Genomic DNA, 22,198 nt, shown 5'->3' with positions numbered 1-22,198 from the left:
ATCCAAACTTAATTGATATTTTTACATCTGTAGGGGAGAGAAATAAGGAATGATTTTAAAGCATTTGGTTAAACCACAGAGTGAATGATCCATACTTAAAAGAACTAAGAATTGGCCATAAATTTTGCTGAATGGTAGGGATAAAGTCAATAGATGTCGCCATTGCACAATACTGCTTCAAAGTGATAAACAGTATAGAGTACAAGAACACAGACCAAGGAAAGACAACTAGTTGTTTCTATTATATGATATACATACATACATACATATATACATATTTATATAAGATGTGTCGGTAGTTCCCAAGCAACATGTGTTGATATTCTCTCATGCTGTTTCTTAGTAAGTCCATAAGTGAATAGAAAGGAGAGTAGACTTAAAAGTGGCAAAAACCTTTGATCATCTAACCTCCTCCCTCTCTCCCCCATTTTACAAGTCTGGACAAGGAAGTGAAGTGACAAGAAATTGACTCAATACTATGTAGCAGAAAGCTTGGATTTCCCAACTTTATGATACCCTACTGTTTCTGTTAACATTTATAATAAAAGAGACATTCTAATAAAACCAGAGCCTCTTAAATCCATCAAAACTTTCTACCACTTTAAAAGCAAAATCTAACAATATGATAGCATCCCCCATTTCTAATAAAAATTATCAGTTGAATACCATAGCTTTTGCTATGAACTGTAAAAACATCTCACTTTATCCCCATAATAGCAAGATATGTAGTCTATATTTAATGATTTCTGTCTTATTCCAAAAAAGATTTTTTTTAAGATTTATTTATTTATTTATTTATTTGACAGAGAGAAATCACAAGTAGTCGGAGAGACAGGCAGAGAGAGAGAGAGGGAAACAGGCTCCCTGCTGAGCAGAGAGCCTGATGCGGGACTCGATCCCAGGACCCTGACATCATGACCTGAGCCGAAGGCAGCGGTTTAACCCACTGAGCCACCCAGGCGCCCCCAAAAAAGATTTTTAAGAAATTTATTGAGGGGCACCTGGATAGCGCAGTCCGTTAAGCATCCCACTCTTGGTTTTGGTTCAGGTTGTTATCTCAAGGTTGTGGGATTGAACCCCTCATCGTGCTCCACACTCAGCATGGAGTCCGCTTGGGATTCTCTACCCCTACCTGCCAACTCTCTTAATCTCTGTCTCAAATAAATAAAGTTTTAAAAAGAAGCTTACTGAAATAAATATATCATAAAATTAATAATGAAACTGAAGTGATCATAAAAGATACTAGAATATAAAAACCACTATTAAGTCTTCTTTTTGTTAATATATGAAAATCATGCCCTAATGTCTAGTAGAATCAGATTTGATTGGCTAGTGTCAAATTTTGTTCTGCCTTCTCTACCTGTGAGCACAAAGTAAGAAGAGTAGATAGTATTATGCTCATTAAAAGATAACCAGATACTATAATTTCCCCCAAGATCATGCAAGTAGTATATTTCTGATTTCAAAGCCCTCATTCTTTCCATTTTGCTGGCTATCCAGACATATAATGAGAGGACTCCTAACAGGATACAGTCACTGTAACCCCTAGACACCTGGATTGCCACAATTCTGATTTATACAGGTAGGCTATTGTTTATATCAAATTTATTTTGAAAATTGCACAGAGTTGTTGACAAGATTTATTCTGTCAAGAAACTGACTCCTAAGAATTTATTAAAAGAAAAATAAATGTTAGGAGCTTATCTACATTTTAAATTACAAAATCGAGTCCCACATTGGGCTCCTTGCTCAGCAGGGAGCCTGCTTCTCCCTCTGCCTCTGCTGCCACTCTGTCTGCCTATGCTCGCTCTCTCCCCTCCTCTCTCTATGATAAATAAATAAAATATTTAAAAATAATAATAATAAATTACAAAATTTGTATTGTATTAAGGAAATTGGCATTTGAAAAATTGATTATCTAAGAAAAAGACATCTCCAGGGGAAGTGAGAAGTCCAAAGGAAAACAGATAGGCACAATATTTAAAAAGAAAGAAGGGGGCAATGGGGAGAGAGCTAAAGCTCATATATCCTGCCTAGCCTGCTTCCGATCCCTAAATTACTCAGGTATCTGGATTTTCCTCTTTATCTTCCCCCTTTTTTGTACCAAAACTCTTTTTAAAAATCTTTAAAAATCTTAAATCTTACCTTAGCCAGGGTCCTAGCTCTCCAAACCTTCCTTTCTTCTTAACATGCAGAAATGTTTCTGTTTTTGTTGTCATTTTGAGTATGTGGCATTTTAAAATTCTCAGTTCTTGGGGCACCTCGGTGACTCAGTGGGTTAAGCATCCACCTTCAGCTCAGGTCATGATCTCAAGGTCCTGGGATCGAGCCCCACGTCGGGCTCTCTGCTCAGCAGGGACCCTGCTTCCCCCCTCCCCACTCTCTGCCTGCCTCTCTGCCTTTTTGTGATCTCTATGTCAAAAAATAAATGGAATCTATAAAAAAATAAAATTCTCAGTTCACTCCATATTTGTTTCAAAAATATTTATTAAGTGTTTACCACATAATAGATCAAGGGTAAAACTGGTTATTGTCCCTTCTCTCGTGGAGCACACAACTTTCCAGTTCGCTCCAAGATGTAATAGGTTCACTGCAACCTCTTTTTTTCACTGCTCACAGTAAAAACTCTAGACAAAACCTGAAGAGCAACTACATGAAGATCAAAAAGTAAAAAAGCAAGTGGATTGTGAAGAAGAGTCAAAACTACAAGACTGAATTTCTTTTGCAGCTTTGACCTGAAGGCAGGCTCCAGTCATAAAACCAATGCAATGATAGCACAGGAGGCCAAAACTACAATAGAAAACCTATTTTTATGACATGCAGATGTGGGAAAATGGAGTCTATAGTTTAAAGAGAGAATGAGGAATCCTCCTTATTGATGTTGTTTTCCTTTTGTGACTTTTCCCCATTAATTAATTAATTAATGATTTTTCCTCTATTAATGACATTATGGGCTATTACAACTCAGAGAAAAACCAGAGTTTTTCAGGTGGTCTGAAAACCATATTCAGACCAAAGAAACCAGGAAAAAAGACCTTGAGAGATAGCAGGGTATATAGGATATAGGTATATAGATATAGGAGAAGAAAAGAACTGGAGAATGAGTTTCCTTACCCATCCAGGGGCTTTGGGTCATCTCCATCTGTGCATGCATGAGACAGAACATTGAAAATAGGAACAGACTCAAAGGAACCCTAGAATTTTTAGTTAGCAGTTAGCAGAAAAAGATGTTAAAATTACTATGACTGTAAGAACTAAAACTAGGAAACTTAGAAGAAAATATAGGAGAAAACCTCATGATATTAGATTTGGCAGTGATTTCTTTGATTAGATAGCCAAAGCACAGGCAATAAAAAATATACATACATACATTGGACTATATCAAAATTTAAAATGTTTGTGTGTTGAAAAACACCACCAACAGAGAGACAAGACAAGCCACAGAATGAGAGATTAGTGCAAATAATTGATCAGGCAAGTGATTAATATCCAGAATATATAAAGAACTCTTACAACTTGAAAACAAAAGTGAATAACCCAGTTAAAAACTCGGCAAAGGGGTGCCTGGGTGGCTCAGTCACTTAAACCTCTGCCTTCAGCTGAGTTATGATCTCAGTGTCCTGGGATGGAACGCCGCATCAGGTTCCCTCCTCAGCAGTGAGTTTGCTTCTCCCCCTTCTTCCCCCTCTGTGATCTCTCTCTCTCAAATAAATAAATTAAATCTTTAAAAGAAAAACTGGGAAAAGGACTAAAATGATATTTTTTTCTTTTAAATTATTTTTATTAACATATAATGTATTATTTGCCCAGGGGTACAGGTCTGTGAATCATCAGGCAAAATAGATATTTTTCTTTTTTATTTTAATATTTTATTCATTTATTTGTCGAGAGAGATCTCAAATAGGCAGAAAGGCAGGCACAGAGAGAGAAAGGGGGAAGCAGACTCCCCGCTGAGCAGGAGAGGCAGATGTGGGGCTCAATCCCAGGACCCTGAGATCATGACCCGAGCTGAAGGCAGAGGCTTAAGCCACTGAGCCACCCAGGTGCCCCAAAATAGATCCTTTTCTAAAGAAGTTATACAAATTGCCAATAAGGGCTCAAGGATGCTCATAATCATTGGAAAATGGCAATGAAAACCACAGTGAGATACCATTTCATACCCATTGGGCTGGCTATTATGAAAAACAAAGTAGCATGTGCTGCCAAGTATGTAGAGAAATCAGAACCCTTGTGCAGTACTGGTATGTATAGGCATAGTCACTGTGGAAAACAGTGTGGCAGTTCCCCTAAAAATGAGACAATTATAATATGATCCAGCAGATTTCCTTCTGTGTATATACCCAATATAATTGAAGGCATATACTTGAACAGTTATCTGTATATCCATGTTCTTATCAGTATTATTCACAATAGACAAAAAGTCGAAATGACACAAATATCCATCAATGAATGAATGGATAAACAAAATGTGGTATATATATACAATGGGATGTTATTTATCCTTAAAGGGGAAGGAAATTCTGATACATGTTACAACATGAATGAATTTTGAAGACATTATATTAAGTGAAATAAACCAAATGCAAAAGGACAAATATTATAGATTCCATTTATCTGAGGTACTTAAGGTACTTTAATTCATAAAGATGGAAAGTGGAATGTGGTTTCCAGGGAGTTAGGAGAAGAGAGAATGGTGAGTTAATAGGAAATTGGATACAGAGTTTCAGTTTGGGATAATAAAGTTCTGGAAATGGTAGTAGTGATTGTTGCTTAATAATATGAACGTACTTGATGCCAGTGAACTGTATACTTTACAATGGTAACTTTTTTGTTATATGTATTTTATCACAATGGAAGAAGATTTTTTAATAACTATGATTAATATCAGCCAAGAACATATTATCTTCAAAGGAGCCATGGTAAGAATTAACAGTTAATGTCTCAATAGAAATCATGGGAGCCAGAATAGAGAGGAACATCTTTAAAATTCTTAAAATAAACTTCTGATATGGAATTCTGTATTCAGTGAGAATAGCTTTCAAAAGTAAAGGTGAAATAAAGACACTTAAGGCAAACAAATAAGGAATGTGTTGCCAACAGATATATATTAAAACAAATATTGAGGACAGACAATACCAAGGTCAACAAGGATATAAAACTGTAAAGACAGGTTACAACTAGTGCAATAAGGAAAGAAAAAAATAAAGTATATAAAATTTAGAAAGGAAGAAATAAAACATTTGCTGACTATGTGCTTGTGTACTTAGAAATCTCAAAGAATCATTAGAATAAAGTGAATTTATCAAGGCTTAGATATAAAGTAAATAAATTAAAAATTACTTGTATTTCTGCATACCAGCAAAAAAACAAGTAATAAATTTTTTAAATGGTACCATTTGGTACATCCCAAAAAACATCAATACCTAGAAATAGGTCTAATGAAAGATATGTAAGAGCTCTACACTGAAAACTATAAACATTACTAAGGTAAACTAAAGAAAATCTAAGTATAAAGAGATACAGTGTTCAAGAATTAAAAGACTCAGTAGTGTTAAGATGTCAGTTCTCCCCAAATTGACCTACAGATTCATGCAATTTCTTTTTTTTTTATTTAATGCAACTTCTGTCAAAATTCCACCAGAGAGAGAAAGTGTGTGTGTATAAATAGACAACCTTATTCTAAAATTTATGTGGAAATATAAAGAGATAAATAGTCAATCCTCCTCTGAAGGAGAACAAAACTGGAGAACTTCCAACACTAGGTAACAATTCCTATTATACAAGTACTAGTGTAGTGTTGGCATAAGAATAGATAAATAGCCAGTGGAACAGAAGAAAATGAAAAATAAATTCACATATATGTGGTCACCTGATTTACAACAAAGGTGACACTGGAATGCAATGGGTAAAGGATGATTTTTTTTTTTAAGATTTTATTTATTTATTTGACAGACAGCAAGAGAGGGAACACAAGTAGAAGTGGGAGGGGAGAAGCAGGCTTCCTGCTGAGCAGAGAGCCCGACTCAGGGACCCTGGGCCATGGGATAATGACCTGAGTCAAAGGCAGACACTTAGTGACTGAGCCACCCAGGTGGCTTTTTAATAAATGATACTAAGTCAGTTCAATATTGATACAAGAAAAAATGAATTTTACCTCTTCTCACACCATACATAAAAATCAATTCCAGATGGATCTTAGAATTAAATGTGAAAGGCAAAACATTAATGCATCTAGAAAAATATATAGAATACCCTATAAGTTTGGGGTTGGCAAAGACTTAAAAAACAATAAAGCTCTAATTATAAAGAAAAAGGATAAATTAGACTAAATTAAAATAATAATTTCTGTTCGTTCAAAGACATCATCAATGTGAAAAGACAAGCCACAGAATAGAAGACAACATTGCCTATTTATATATCAAATAAAAGATTTGATTCTGGAATACATAACTAAAAAAAATCAGTAAAAGTCTGCCAATACATTTTTTTAAATGAGCAAGAGATTTAAACTGACACTTTACTACAGAAAATATTCAAATGGCCAATAAATATGTGAAAATAATGTTAGTCACCATGAAAATGCAACTTAAGGGGCACCTGGGTGGCTCAGTACGTTAGAGCTTCTGCCTTCGGCTCAGGTCATGATCCCAGGAGGCTGGGATCAAGCCAGGCATAGGGCTCTCTGCTCAGCAGGGAGCCTGCTTCCCTTCCTCTCTGTCTGCCTGCCTCTCTGCCTACTTCTGTCAAATAAATAAAAATTAAAAAAAAAAAAAAGAAAAAGAAAATGCAACTTAAATCCACAGTGCAACAGCTCCAGAATAGCTAAAAGGAAAAATATGATACCAAGGTTAACAAGGATTTAAATAGTATTAAAGAGTATTTGGTTCAAATTCCAGCTATGCCATTTGCTAGCTGTGTGATATGCGGAGTTTGAGAGGAAGGGTGGAGGATCATAAGAGGTAGGGAGGGGAAAAAATGAAACAAGATGAGACGGGGTGGGGAGACCATAAGAGACTCTTAATCTCAGGAAACAAATTGAGGGTTGCTGGGGTGGGAGGGAGGGATAGGACAGCGGGGTGATGGGCACTGGGGAGGGTATGTGCTATGGTGAGCGCTATGAATTATGTAAGACTGATGATTCACAGACCTGTACCCCTGAATAAATAATACATTATATGTTAATTTTAAAAAAAACTCATAGTGTTGTGGAAATGATTCATGTTGAATGCTTAACTTAATCCAATTTGTATCAGCTTTTATATCATTTAATCCTCACAATAACCAATATATTTAGCAATAAATCATTACAGGTAAGGAAATTGAGGCCTATGGAAATAAATCACTCCTCATGGTTATTAAAAGATAAAGGGGTGAAATACATTTCTATCTCAGCTCCAAAGTCCTTACTTTTAGTTGCTCTGCTTACTACCTACAGTTCCTCTCTTGGCAGATATGTAAAGAGAGTATTGAGTAGTTGCCAGGCATAAATGTTACTTGACACAGTATCAAATTTCTCTTACAGCGGCTAACATGTACATTTATTGTTCAGACTCCTTATCTAGGTTTTGAAGTTCTGTTGCATGGTTCTCTTGCCTGGATTCCAAGTCCTGCTATCCTAACCATAACCTAGTTATAGATTTTTTTTTCCTTAAGATTTGTTTATTGATTTTTAGAGAAAGAGGGGGGGCTGGGGGAGAGCAAAGGGAGAGAACATCTTAAACAGACTCTGTGCTGAGCACAGGGACAGACTCGGGGCTCAATTTTACAACCCTGAGATCACAACTGAGCCAAAACCAAGAGTTGGAGGTTCAACCAACTGAGTCACCCAGGTGCTCCAACATAGCTGTAGATTTTAAAATACGCTACCTGGTGTCTTATACAATTCTTGGTGTTATGTTTGCTTCTTCCTGTCTACCTGCCTAGTTATGACTCACAGTTTCTCCTAAGTTAGGTCACAGCTCAAATGTCACCTTGATGATCATTGTAACATCTTCTAGGTTTATTTTCTTCAGTACTTAATCACAACCTGAAAATATATTGTCTTTCTCTTCCTCTCACCAAGAATATCATCTCCAGAAGAGCAGAAACCTACCTTTGTTTTATGTTATTTTGCTGTTTTATCTTCAGAGCCTAGAAGAATGGACATTCAATAATTACTGTATGGATGGGACTTTGTGTCCCGATCTCACAACTCTTGTGCACTCCAGCTCAAATTTCTTAATATTTCTAGCCCTGAGCCTATCCTTTCAGAACTTGACACAGTTTGGGTGATTTCACTTACCCTCCTTGTTCATACAGCTTACTCACTTTTAACTTCTAGTCTAACAGTTAATGACAGGCTCTCATTCTAATGACCAAATAGTTTCTATATTCCCTTCATTAAAATGGAATTTTACTTTAAAGGGACTTAGCTATTTTTCATCACATCTTAAAAATAAAAGTTATTTTCTGTTTTAATGTCGTAAATTAGTTATGATTCCTTATAGGATTTTACACACTAATATTTTACTTCATTAAAATGAGGCAATAAATGTAAAGCACTTGGCATATGTGGTGGATACTCAAATGTTAATGATTCTTTTTTTTAAATTGCTTGTCTTTTTTAAAAAGTCTAGATACAGGAAATACTGTGAGGTTTGGTCTTATCAAGTACCTAAAAATTCAGACTTGGAAGTTTTAAATTTTTTCCTGAACAGTAACTCAGGAATTGAAAGACATTTTTATGGCAGCAGAAGTCACAGAGAAGGTAGAAATAATAGATATTTAAAAATAAGTTTCCAATAAATAAATAAATAAATAAAATAAGTTTCCAGACCTAATTCTTCTCCTGATATGGTCCTATTTCATTCCGTTTTTTTCTAGTTCATTGTTATTCAAAATGAAACTTATTTTATTTTGTTTAAATGTTGCACCTATGGATCTTTCAAATGGACTACATATAAAGATAGTATGTATCAATAACTTACAGATGTAGGTATTAATGCAGTTGATCATATTTAATTTTAAAAATTTTGGACTCTTCTGACAGGGATGTGACTGAAATGCTGGAAATTATTTTAGTGCATAAAATAAAGAACTGGGTTTTCTGATACATGCTTTTACGATATGACCCACCATTATGAACTACTGAGAGGTATTAAATTTCTGTGTGATAATGGTCTTTAAAACATATGTACATGATTTTGCTTCATAACTTTACAATGAATATTTGGGACTGTCTTAACTATGAAGATATCTGGCTTGACTGTGAAACAACTTTATGATAAAAAATCATTAAAAAATTAATCCCTCTTACACATGTTTGTTTCAGATATCTGTATAGTACTATTTTATTCAAATTGTTTTTCTTTTAAACATTAGCATGTACACCACAGAATCACAAAATGAACATCTGGAGGATAAACACACCCCATCATCTACAACTTCTCAGGTAAAAACCTAAAACTATTTTGTAATGTACAATATAAAAATCAATCTGATCTTAAAGTTTATTTTTCAAGTTTACCAGTTAGGTTTCTATTATATGTCTAGTTAAAAAATGAGAAGGGGTCACTTAAAAATAACTAGTTTAAACAGGTACTAAGAAATGAGCAAAAGGAATGAAAAGATGGAAAGGGGTGACTAAAGATTATTTTGGAGTAAAGAGTTCAGATATCAAGAATAATGGAAATATGGCTTATTATTTCTCACCATATCTAGGAAAAACTCAATAATTTAGACTATAAGAGGCAAAGAAATTAATTAAAATGGTGTGTTATATATTTGAAAAGAACCAAGTTTTTATTTTTCTAAGGGTACAGAGTAAGTCATAAACCTTTTGGTCTATTTTACTCCATAATAATTGCTTATGATTAGAATTATAAATTATTTACTTTTTAAAAATTTTACTTTTTTAAAACAGAGGCTTCTATGGTTCTCAAGGGCCCAAATTTTCTTCTTTTAAATATTTAAAATATTCACCATTGATTCAAATTACTTGTCTGTAAAGACTTTATCCTAGTCTCTGTCAATTTGTTATAAATTCTGAAATAATAAAACTTAAAATAGTATGGTCTTACCTCATATGACCTTTAACCCACACTAATCAAAATTCATCTTTGTGTCTTTACCTTGGCCCTTGTGTATAGTGACAGACTTCCCACAGAAGCCTTTATAACAGAACTCCAACAAATTAATTACGATCAGATTTAAAGAACTTTGATATTAAAAGAGCTGCATAATTCATTTACATCAGCTGCTGTGATGCCTTTGCCTCCCTAGTCATTAAATGTTTCCTCTTTGCTTCCTTAATATGTCCATGCCTCTAGCCTTTGCTCCCAGTTCTTCTGATAATCCTGTGTTCTCTCTCCACTGCACTCAAGGTATTATCAATACACTCGAAGTGTTGGCCTGTGTGTACACATGCATACATGTGCATGCACACACACACACCATGACAATGAGGCAAAACTGATGATTTCTATTTCAGGGTTAATGCTACTCTGTTTTGTTTTTGTTTTTGTTTTTGTTTTTGTCTTGTTTATCTTGGTAGAAACCTCTCAATATTCTCACCAACTAAGATGTCTTTTTTTTTCTAAGCAGTTTCATAATTAGACTAACTACCATTAAAAGCCTGGAAGATGCAGCTAAACCCATGAATTACCTAAGGATGTTATCTATAATTAATAGTGGGAGCATGAACCTTAAATTTCTGAAAGCTTTATCTGTTTTTCTCATTTTTTTCAGTTGTATAATTTTTCAAAGAAATGAGTCCAAGTAAAATTATATTTCACCTCCTTTCCAACGTAGTTGTATTTTCATTCTACAAAAGTTTTATTAAATAATCGTTGGCAGTAAGACTGAAGAGGAACACTTTTAATTATTCTGCCTACAGTATAGCTCATTTATTCAATATGCATAAATCACAAATTAAAAATAGCAGGGACTCAAGTCTATAAAAGCTAAATCAAGGTGCTCTGTTGTGACATCCTCAAATACCTATTGATATAGTGCATGAATATTCTTTTATATGTGTAATTCTCCAGGGTGACAGTAATGATATGAATTTAATTATGAGATTTGGTGGTTTTGTACTGTCATAAAATTGTATGAAAGTGTATTTTTTCAAAGATTTCCTTGCTTTACTTCAGATCCTCAAAGATAGTAATATTAGTGAACATGAAGAAACTAAGGAAACAGTCTTGTCACAAACAGAGGAAACAAAACCACAGATGGAAAAGACTTGTTCTTGTCCTCCACAAGGAAAACTGAATAAATGTATTACAAATGGTATGTGAAATAAGAAATGTAAGTAAAGAGAAAACCAGAGATGTATTTGATAAATATATATTTTTAAAGATTTTCTTTATTTATTTGACAGAAATAGAGCACAAGCAGGGAGAGCAGCAGAAGAAGAAGTAGGCTCCCCACTAAACAAGGAGCCTGATTTGGGGCTTGATCCCAGAACCCTGGGATCATGCATGACCCAAGCAGAAGGCTGACACTTAACTGAGCCACTCAGGTGCCCCTATATTTGATGAATATGATAAATATTAAAACATGAACCAACAAAGCCACTGCTAAATCTATATATTTACTGTACACTTTAGCTATATACTTCAGTTCTTATTACAAGCAATATGTGGACAAAGAGGAAATATTTCCTTAACTGTCAAAAACTAATAATAATTGCTTAACAGATACATATTTTAATTTTTTCATGACTTCTTCTATTAAATCTTGGGGATTAGAAACAGCATAGATTAAGGGGCGCCAGGCTGACTAGGGCAGTAGAGCATCTGATTCTTGATCTCAGTGTTGTGAGTTCAAGCCCCACAATGGGTGTGGAGCCTACCTGGAAGGAAGAAAGGAAGGAAGGAAGGAAGTAAAAGAAAGAATGACATTGATTAAATGATTAAAGATTTTTATTTAAACCCTACTTTTGATATTTAGTTTTTTAAAGATTTATTTTTGAGAGAGAGAGAGAGTGAGGAGAGGAGCCGAGGGACAGAATCTCAAGCAGACTTCCCATGGAATCCAGAGCCCATTGTGCTCAGTCTGACAACCCATGAGATCATGACTTGAGCCAAAATCACCAGTTGGACATGTAACCAGCTGAGCCACCCAGGTACCTCTGATATTTAGTTTTAAGTCAGCTGGAATGAACATTATACCCTTGGCAATATTAAGGTTCTTAATAAAATTAGGACCCAAATTTTTTTTTTTAAAGATTTTATTTATTTATTTATTTGACAGAGAGAGATTACAGGTAGGTAGAGAGGTTGGCAGAGAGATAGAGAGAGAGAGAGAGAGGGAAGCAGGCTCCCCGCCGAGCAGAGAGCCCGATGTGGGACTCGATCCCAGGACCCTGAGATCATGACCTGAGCCGAAGGCAGCGGCTCAACCCACTGAGCCACCCAGGCGCCCCAGGACCCAAATTTTTAAAGAGCTGCTGCCTTGTAAAGGATTGTATATTGCTTTACCATTAAAATTTTAAAGCATCTCATTGTCGTATATTTATATATTGTCACCTAATATTAATAAAAGATTTTCTTGATTTTTATCTAGATATTCTATATGATTTAACTTAGATTTTGGTCTCCATAAGTATAGATCCTATAAAGAACAATATTTAGTTTAAAATATGATGAACAAGTAACTGAAGTTTTAAAATTTTCTTTTTAAGATTTTATTTATTGAGAGGGAGAGAGAGCATGCACATGCGGAAGCTGGGGGAGGGGAGGAGGGAAAAGGGGAGAGAAAATCTCAAGCTGACTCTGCACTGAGTGCCAAGCCTGACACACTTGATCTCATGACCCTGAGATCACAACCTGAGCAGAAACAAAGAGTCAGACACTTATAACCAACTGAGCCCTCAGGCACTTCTAAAATTTTACTTTATTTACTGCTTGCTAAATTTAAACTTTTGAAACCAGATTTTACTAATTGATTTTTCCCTTAGTAAAAGTTACTTTTTAATTCACATCAATATTTTTTAAGATTTTATTTATTTGTTTGACAGACAAAGATCACAAGTAGGCAGAGAGGCAGGCAGAGAGAGAGGAGGAAGCAGGCTCCCTGCTGAGCAGAGACCTCGATCCAGGACCCTGGGATCATGACCTGAGCTGAAGGCAGAGGCTTTAACCCACTGAGCCACCCAGGTGCCCCTTAACATCAATATTTTTAAGGATTCTAAAGCTGAACTTGAATATCTGACAGTGAAAAGTGATTGGACTTCTTTGTAAACATAATTTCTGCACATAGATCTTACATGCACATTCCCATGACCATATACTCTATACAGTTGGCATTGTCTATACAGCAATTGTTAGGAGTAGGGTCAGGGCCTGTGAAGAGAGGAAAATGTATTGGTCACCAAAGATTATCCACTGAAATTGAGAACTGCAGTTTGCTCAGGAACTAATTTAGGAGTTTTATAACACCAGTATTGAAACTACAAATATACTTGGGTTTATAACTGGTTTTCCCCTTTGTTTGCTTTCATTTTTGATTTTTCAAATTTAGAGAAATTTATAGGAAAAGGATCTTCCATGTTTCTATCTTAGGGAGTGTATATTCTTGTATTCTCTTTTTGTGTCTCTGTCTGTCTCCATCTCCATCTGTCTGTCTGAGTCTTATCTCTGTCTCTCTCACACGCACAACTACACCCTATATATTGGTGTACAGAAACTCTTAAAACATATTTTCTAGATAATAGCATATATTCTAGATAATGGAGATAGAGCTACAGTTTCTCTATAAATCATATTTAATTCACCAATCCCATAATGTATATGTTAATTTAGTAAGAAATCTAAACTCTCAATCACATGCAGAAATCAATCTCATCACTTTTAATCACACTATTTATGTCTTTTATTTGGGTGGCAGCTTGCCTAGTACCAAAGAAATGGATATTCTAGAAAAATAAGTTTAGGTTTTAGGCTATTATTCTTTTTTTGTTTCTTTTAAGTTTGCTTTCAGTAAAGATACTTTGTTTTCAATAAAAGGTACTTTATAACCTTTTTCATAAAGTTGTTTTTCCTTTAAATAAATAAAAGGAAAGCTTTATTATATGTCCAACTATGACTTTCAAATAATCTTAGGGCCAGAATTTCCCCATTAAAATCTTATCATCAGAAAAAAAAAATCTTATCATCAGTATTATGAAGTAAGCAGTCTTGAAAGTTTAGAGCTCAAAAATAATATCCCAGATACTTTCAATTTCTGGTCCAGCATCATCCCTCCTCCTTAACATATAAAAAGCTGACTAAACTGAAAAATTAATGACTCTTATTTTATTTATTCCACCAAAAAGGTAAGGCTAGAGGGCAAATAACTACCCCCAAATTGGAGACAGCATGAGGACACAAAGGATCATAACTTATCAGAGCAGAAACCTCTGTGAGAACCAGTACTAGGGTAGGTATACCTACATTTTAATTGACAAATTGGCTAGGGACTCAGGATGGATAAGTCTGAGTGGGGTAGGCCAGTCATGGTACGGGAAACACACTTTTGTGAGTTTTACCTCCAGGAGCCATCTGGCAGGTGGAGGGGGAAAGTAATCATATGCAGTATACTAGAGCTTTCTGCTCTTCTTAAGAATACCTTCCCTCAAGAGAAACTGTTTGATCAGAACCTAACCTATGGGGATTTTATCTGAACCAAACTGGCCAGAGAAAAGAGAAATAACCAAAACTTATCCCCTCTGTATAACCCCCACTAGCCATCCTATAAAACCTAATGGGATAGGGAAAAAAAAAAAAACAACTAAGAGTCACTTGTGAGGTTCATAGTACAGGAGCAAAGGCTCACTAATGACTGGTTCAACTCTATAGAAGTCTTCCCCTTCCCACACAACTTACCACTCTATTACCAAAGGTCTTTTTACCCAGGACAATATATTCACTTTTAAGCAAAAATATGTAAGATGTATTTAAAGACCAAACAAACAAACAACAACAACAACAAAAACAGTTTAAAGAGACAAAATATCAGTAGACCCATATATTGCAGGGATGTTGGAATTATCAAACTGTGAATTTTAAAAACTATGACTAATATACTTAGGCCCCCAATGGAAAAGTAAACATGTAAGAATGGAAGGGCAATGTAAGGGGGAAATGGAAGTCCTCAGAACCAAAAAAAAAAAAAAGCTAGAAATTAAAAACACTAATGGAATCAAATGTCTCTGATGGCTTCATTAATAGACTGTACACAGCTGACAAAAGAATCTCTGAGCTTGTGGATCTGTCATTAGGAAATTCCAATGCTGAAAAGTAAAGAGGAAAAAAAGGTTGAAAAAAGGGAATAGAATACACAAGAACTGTGGGATGACTACAAAACATAATGGGATTAGCAGAGAAGAAGAGAAAAGGCAGCAGAATAAAGATTTGAAAGCAATAATAACTGAGAATTTCCCCCAAATTAACACCAGGTGGAAAAGCACAGATCCAGGAAGCTCAGACAATTCCAAGCAGGATAAATACCAAAAAATAAACAAACAAACAAAAATACTACACTTGATTATATCATATTCAACCTATAGGAACTCAAAGATTTTTAAAAGTCTTGAGAGAAGCCAGGGAGGGGGAGCACTTTACTGATAGAGTAGCAAAGGTAAAAATTATATCTGACTTATCTGCCGAAATGATGCAAGTAAAAAGAGAATGAAATGAAATATTTAAAGTGTTGAGACAAAAAAAACACACCAGCCTAAAATTCTGTATACTACAAAATCATCTTTCAAAAGTGAAGGGTCTCTTGGGTGGCTCAGTGAGATAACTGTCTGATTTTTTATCTGAGGTCATAATCTCAGGGTTGTGAGATTGAGCTTCGCATCAGGGTCCACACTGGGCATGGAGCCTGCTTAAGAGTCTCACACACACACTCTCTCTCTCTGTCTCCCAATGTTCCTCACCCCAAATTAAAAAAAAAAAAAAAGAAAAAGTGAAAGAGAAATAAAGACTTTCTCAGACCAACAAAAATCAAACCAGCAAATCTGCCTTGCAAAATGTTAAAAGAAATTCTTCAGAGAGAAAAAAATTATATGGGTCAGAAACCCAGATTTACATGAAGAAGGAAGAACATCAGAGAAGGAGTACATGAAGGTAAAACAAAAACTTTTTTTTAATATTCTTAAATGATTGAACACATAACATTTCACAATAATAGCAAAAATATGTTCACTGACTATATGCATTATTCTCAAACTTACATGGAACATGCACTAAGATGGACCACATTCTGTCATATGCATACAAAACACCTTAATTAATCTAAAAGAATAAAAATCATCCAATATATGCCCTCTGACCATAAAGGGTTTAAGCAAAAATTCCAAAGGCAGTTGGAAAATTCTAAAATACTTGGAGATTAAACAATACATTTCTAAATAGTACATGGGAACCTCAAGTGATATTTTAAAATAGTTGGAACTAAATGAAAATAAAAATACAACTTATGAAAATTTGTGGGATGCAGTGAAAGCAGTGCTTAGAGGAAATTTTATAAAATTTAGGGGTGCCTGGATGGCTCAGTCAGTGAAGCGGCTGCCTTCAGCTCAGGTCATAATCCTGGAATCCCAGGATCATGCCCACATCCTGCTTCCTGCTCTCTGGGGAATCTGCTTCTCCCTCTACCCCTCCCCATGCTCATGCTCTCTTTCTCTCTCTCTGGGGAATCTGCTTCTCCCTCTACCCCTCCCCATGCTCATGCTCTCTCTCTCTCTCTGTCTCTCTTTCTCTGGCTCATTCTCTCTCAAATCAATAAATAAAATATTTTTAAAATAGTGAGAATTTATAACATTGAATGCACATTTTAGAAAAGAATAAGAATCTAAAACCAATCTTCTAAGCTTCCACATTAGGAAACCTGAAAAAGGAGCAGATTAAGCCCAAAGTAAACAAAAGAAAATAAATAGCAAAAATTAGAGCAGATATCATTGAAACTTAAAACAATAGCAAAAATTTTAGATGCCTGGGTGGCTCAGTCTTTAAGTATCTGCCTTCAGCTCAGGTCATGATCTCAGGGTCCAGGGATTGAGTCCTGCATCAGGCTCCCCACTCTGCAGGAAGCCTGCTTCTCTCTCTCTCTCTCATCCCCCCTGCTTGTGTTCCCTCTCTTGCTATGTCTCTATCAAATAAATAAGTACAATCTTTTTTTTTAAAAAATAGCAAAAAATCAATGAAACTGGTTCTTTTATAAAAGAACCAGTTCTTTTATAAGGTTGTTTTATAAGGTTGATAAGCTCAATAGACCTCTAGCTAGGCTAAGAAAAACACAAAGAAATTATAATCCACTAATATTAGAAATTTAAGAAGGGACATCACTACATCACTACCCATAGACCTGTAGAAAGATATTAAAGATAAGATAAAAAGATAATAAAGGAATACTATGAACATCTCTTAGCTCACCAATTTGATAATTGAGAGGAAATAGACCATTTTCTTGAAAAACACAATCTACCAAAATATACACAAGAATAGTGCTCGCTTCGGCAGCACATATACAAAATATACACAAGAATAGACAATCTTAATAGGAATATATCTATTAAATAAATTGATTCAAAAATTAATAACCTCCCAAAACAAAAGGCACCAGACCTAAAGTGGCTTCACTGGAGAATCTTACCAAACATTTAAGAAAGAAATTATTCCAATTTTCTACAATCTCTTCCCAAAGATGGAAGCAGAGGGATAGTTCCCAAATCATTCTGTGAGGTCAGCATTTGCCTCATATCCAAATCAAAAACATTACAAGAAAAGAAAACCATAAACCAGTATCCCTGATAAGCACAGAAGATCCTCAACAAAATATTACTAAATTGACTTAACAATGTATAAAGGAATTATACATCATACAACCATGTGAGATTTATTCTAGGTATGCAAGGTTGGTTCATATTTGAAAATGAATGATTGTAATCCATAACATGAACAACAGGCTAAAGAAGAGAAATCATATGATCATAATAATAGGTGCAGGAAAAACATTTGACAAAATCCAATATCCATCATAATTTACAGATAGAGGGAAACTTCCTCAGCTTGATAAAAAAATAAAATAAAATAGACTAAAAACCACAGCCACCATTATACTAAATGGTGAGAAACAGAAGCTTTCCCACTAAGACGAGGAATAGGACAAGGATGCCCTCTCACACTACTCCTTTTCAATATCATACTAGAAGTCCTACCTAATACAATAAGAAGAGCAGAAACAAAACATATGAAGAAATAAAAAATACAAAAACAAAGTATATAAAGAAATAAAACTTCCCTTGTTCACAAATGACATGATTGGGTAGAAAATTAAAATAATCAAGAAGAAAACTCCAGAGACAACAAATAAGCAAGTATAACAAGATTGTAGGATAGAAGGTTAATAATACTAAAGTTAGTTATTGTCTTCATATGTACCAACAATGAATAAATGGAATTTGAAATTGAAAATAGGGGCACCTGGGTGGCTGAGTGGGTTAAAGCCTCTGCCTTCGGCTCAGGTCATGGTCCCAGGGTCCTGGGATCGAGCCCCACATCGGGCTCTCTGCTCAGCAGGGAACCTGCTTCCTCCTCTCTCTCTCTCTCTCTCTCTCTCTCTCTCTGCCTACCTGTGATCTCTATCTGTCAAACAAATAAATTAAAAAAAAATCTTTAGAAAATACATTACTATTTACATTAGTGCCCTTAAAGATAAAATACCTAAGTATAAAGCTAATAAAATATGTACAAGATCTATACAAGGAAAACTGCAAAACTCTAGTGAAAGAAATAAAAAAAGAACTAAATCAATGCACAGATTTTCCTTGTTCATGAAAAAAACTCAGTATTGTCAGGATGTCAGTTCTTTCCAACTTGATTCATAGATTCAATACAACCTCAATCAAAACCCGACAAATTACTTTGTGGATGCCCACAGACTCATCTGAGGTTCGTATAAAGTGGCAAAAGACTGAGAAGAGCCAATGTAGTATCACAGGAGAAAAATTAGATGAGAACTAACACTACCCAACTACAAGACTTACTATAAACCTACATATCCTGTGGTCATCACATCAATATAGAAGAGCCTTACAGCAATATGACTTTATTTTTCCCTCCTCTGCCTTCAGGGCAAGATTTATATATATTTTTACTTCTACATTCTTACTTTTACTTCTACATTTATGTATATACTCTTCTACATTTGCTTTTAAAAGCCAAAAGTCTTTTTTTTTTTAAGTTTAAAAAAGTCTCATATTTGTCCACATATTTACATTCTCTGGTTCTCTCCATTTCTTTCTGGCAATCTGAATTTTTATGTGGAATTTCTTCCCTTCAGTCTAAAAATCTTCTTGCAGTGTTTTTTGCAGAATAAGTCTTATAGCATTCTTTCAGCTTTTGTCTGAAAGTGTCTCAATTTGGCTTTTTTAAAATTTTCTAAATAGAGGTATAATTGACATATAATCTTATATTGGTTTTTAGGTGCACAATATAATGATTCCATATTTGTATATATTACAAAATGATCACCACAATAAATCTAGTAAACGTCCATCATCATACACAGAAACTTTTTTCTTATAATGATAAATTTTAAGATCTACTCTTTTAGCAACTTTCAAATATATAATACAGTATCACTAACAATAGCACCATGCTATACATTACATTCCAGTACCTTATTTATTTTATAACTGGAAGTTTGTAACTTCTGACCCCCTTCACCTATCTTGTCAACCCCCCCGCCATCCCTGCCTCTGGCAACCATCAGTTTGTTCTCTGTATCTGTAAGCTTGATTTTTAGATTCCATGAATAGGTGAGCATGCAGTATTTTAGTCTGACTTACTTCACTTAGCATAATACCTTCAAGGTCCATCCATGTTGTCTCAAGTGGCAAAGAGTTTTATCTTTTCCTTTCTTTTCTTTCTTTCTTTTTTTTTTTTTTTAAGATTCTAAAGTAATTTCTACTTCCAACATGGGGCTCAAACTCGCAATTACCAAGAGATCAAGAGTCACAAGCTCCAACAACTGACCCAGCCCTGCACCCCAAGTTTTCCAAGTTTTTTTCTTTTTTGTGACTGAATATATTGCATATATACATATATATATATACATATATATATGTATATATGCAATATATACATATATATGTGTGTATATATATATATATATATATATATATATATATACCACAATTTATCCATTCACCTTAAATGGCTACTTAATGTTGTTTCCCTATTTTGGCTATTATAAAGAATGCTGCAGTGAACAGGAGGAGGATGCATATATCTTTTTGACTTACTGTTTATTTTTGTTGTATAAATACTCAGAACCAGAATTGTTGGGTCATATGGTATTTCTATTTTCCTTTCTTCTTGAATCAGTTTTGGTAACTTGTATCTTTTTCTGGATTTGTCAGGGTGCCCAGGTGGCTCAGTTGGTTAAGCAACTGCCTTTGGCTCAGGTCATGATCCCAGGGTCCTGGTGTCAAGCCCCACATCAGGCTCCCTGCTCCTCAGGGAGCCTATTTCTCTCTCCCTCTCTGCCTGACACTCCTCATGCTTGTGCTCTCTCTCTCTCTCTCTCTCTGTTAAATACATTAATAAAATCTTTTTTAAAAAGTAGAATTTGTCTATTTTATCTAGTTTTTTAATTTTTTAGCTTGAAGTTTTTTACAATATTTGCTTTGTGTTATTTTAATTTCTCTAAATCTAAAGTGATGTTTCCTCTTTAATTCCTGATTTTGGTCATTTGTACCTTCTTTTTCCTTTGTCAGTCTAGCTAGAGATATCTATTTTATTGATCTCAAATAATTTTTATTTCATTGATTTTCTCTAATGTTTTTGTTTTGTATTTAATTATTTTCCACTTCAATCTTTTTTATTTCATACATTCTACTTACTTTTGGTTTGATTTTCTTATCTTTTTTAAGTTGTTAAGGTGAGCAAGGAGCCCGATGTGGGACTCGATCCCAGGACGCTGGGATCATGACCTGAGCCGAAGGCAGCTGCTTAACCAACTGAGCCACCCAGGCGTCCCCCTAATATTTTTAAAGCTATATGTTTCCATCTGTACACATCATATCCCATTAATATTGATATGCTGTGTTTTCATTTTTATTTGCTTTAAGATAAGTTGTAAGTCCCCTTGTGTTTACTTCTTTGACTCCTGATTATTGTTTGCATAATATGTCTTTTTTCATCTTTTTACATTCAGCTTATCTGTTTCATCCAAAGTATGTTTCTTATAGATACCAAATAATTGGATATCTTTTTTTTAATCCAGTAAGATAATCTTTGCCTTTTGAATTTAGACCAAACACATTTAACATAATTACTGGTTTAGTTGAACTTATGTCTACCATTTTATTACTTGTTTTCTGTAAGTGTCATGTCTTTTGTTTTTCTGTTCATTCTTTACTGCTTCTTTTGTGCTAACCAAATTTTGTTAGTGCACTATTTCAATTTCCCTGTTAATTTTTTAGCTATATTTTAGGGGTTTTAGTTTTAGTGATTTCTCCTGTGAGTTATAATTATTATCTTCAATTTTTCACAATCTCCTTCAGTTTAACATTGCCTTAATTCCTGCGGTGTACAGCAGCTTTGAGCCAATAGACCTCCATATGCTATAAATTCAATAATATTTTGTTAAATTTATTGCTCTTAATAACCTTAGTTTTTAAAAATGAATGTATGTATATATATATATACACACACACACAGTCTTCTATACTTAAGCATTTATTTTGTTATATTTATTGCTCTTAATAATCTTAACTTTTTAAAAATGTATATATAATATGTATATATATTATATATGTGTGTGTACATATATACATATACATACATACAATCTTCCTTACTTAGATATTTATTTACCATTTCCAGTGCCCTTTATTGCTTCCTACTGGTCCAAATCACAACCTTTTGTCATTTTCTTTCAACTTAAAGCATTAGTATTTCATTAGTGGGGTGAATTTTGTCTATTTTTGTTTGTCTGAGAATGTCTTTATTTCATATTCACTTTGAAGAATAGTTTTACTATTCTTGATTGACAGGATTTTACTATTCTTGATTGACAGTAGTTCTTCTTGATTGACAGGGTTTTTTCCTGCACTTTTTTTTTTTTTTTTTTTTAAGTAGCCTCCATGCCCGGTGAAGGGCCCAGTGAGCCTATGCTCAATTCCTAATAAAGGAATTGAACTCACAACCCTGAGATCAAGACCTGA

General features: G+C 34.5%; 1 protein-coding gene across 1 annotated transcript in view; it reads left to right on the top strand.

Annotated features, from left to right (window-relative positions):
* The window catches only part of SLC9B1 (solute carrier family 9 member B1), a 66,323-nt gene that overhangs the window by 8,522 nt on the left and 35,603 nt on the right, over positions 1–22,198 (top strand). The window contains exons 2-3 of the mRNA XM_059376753.1: positions 9,361–9,430; positions 11,130–11,268. Of these exons, the coding sequence (XP_059232736.1) occupies positions 9,362–9,430; positions 11,130–11,268 (208 nt within the window). The 5' untranslated portion in view covers position 9,361. The remainder of the gene's footprint in view (positions 1–9,360; positions 9,431–11,129; positions 11,269–22,198) is intronic.

The sequence above is a fragment of the Mustela nigripes genome, chromosome 1 (genome assembly GCF_022355385.1).
Source record: "Mustela nigripes isolate SB6536 chromosome 1, MUSNIG.SB6536, whole genome shotgun sequence".
Classification (NCBI taxonomy): Eukaryota; Metazoa; Chordata; class Mammalia; order Carnivora; family Mustelidae; genus Mustela; species Mustela nigripes.
This window is presented reverse-complemented; position numbering and strand designations above follow the sequence as displayed.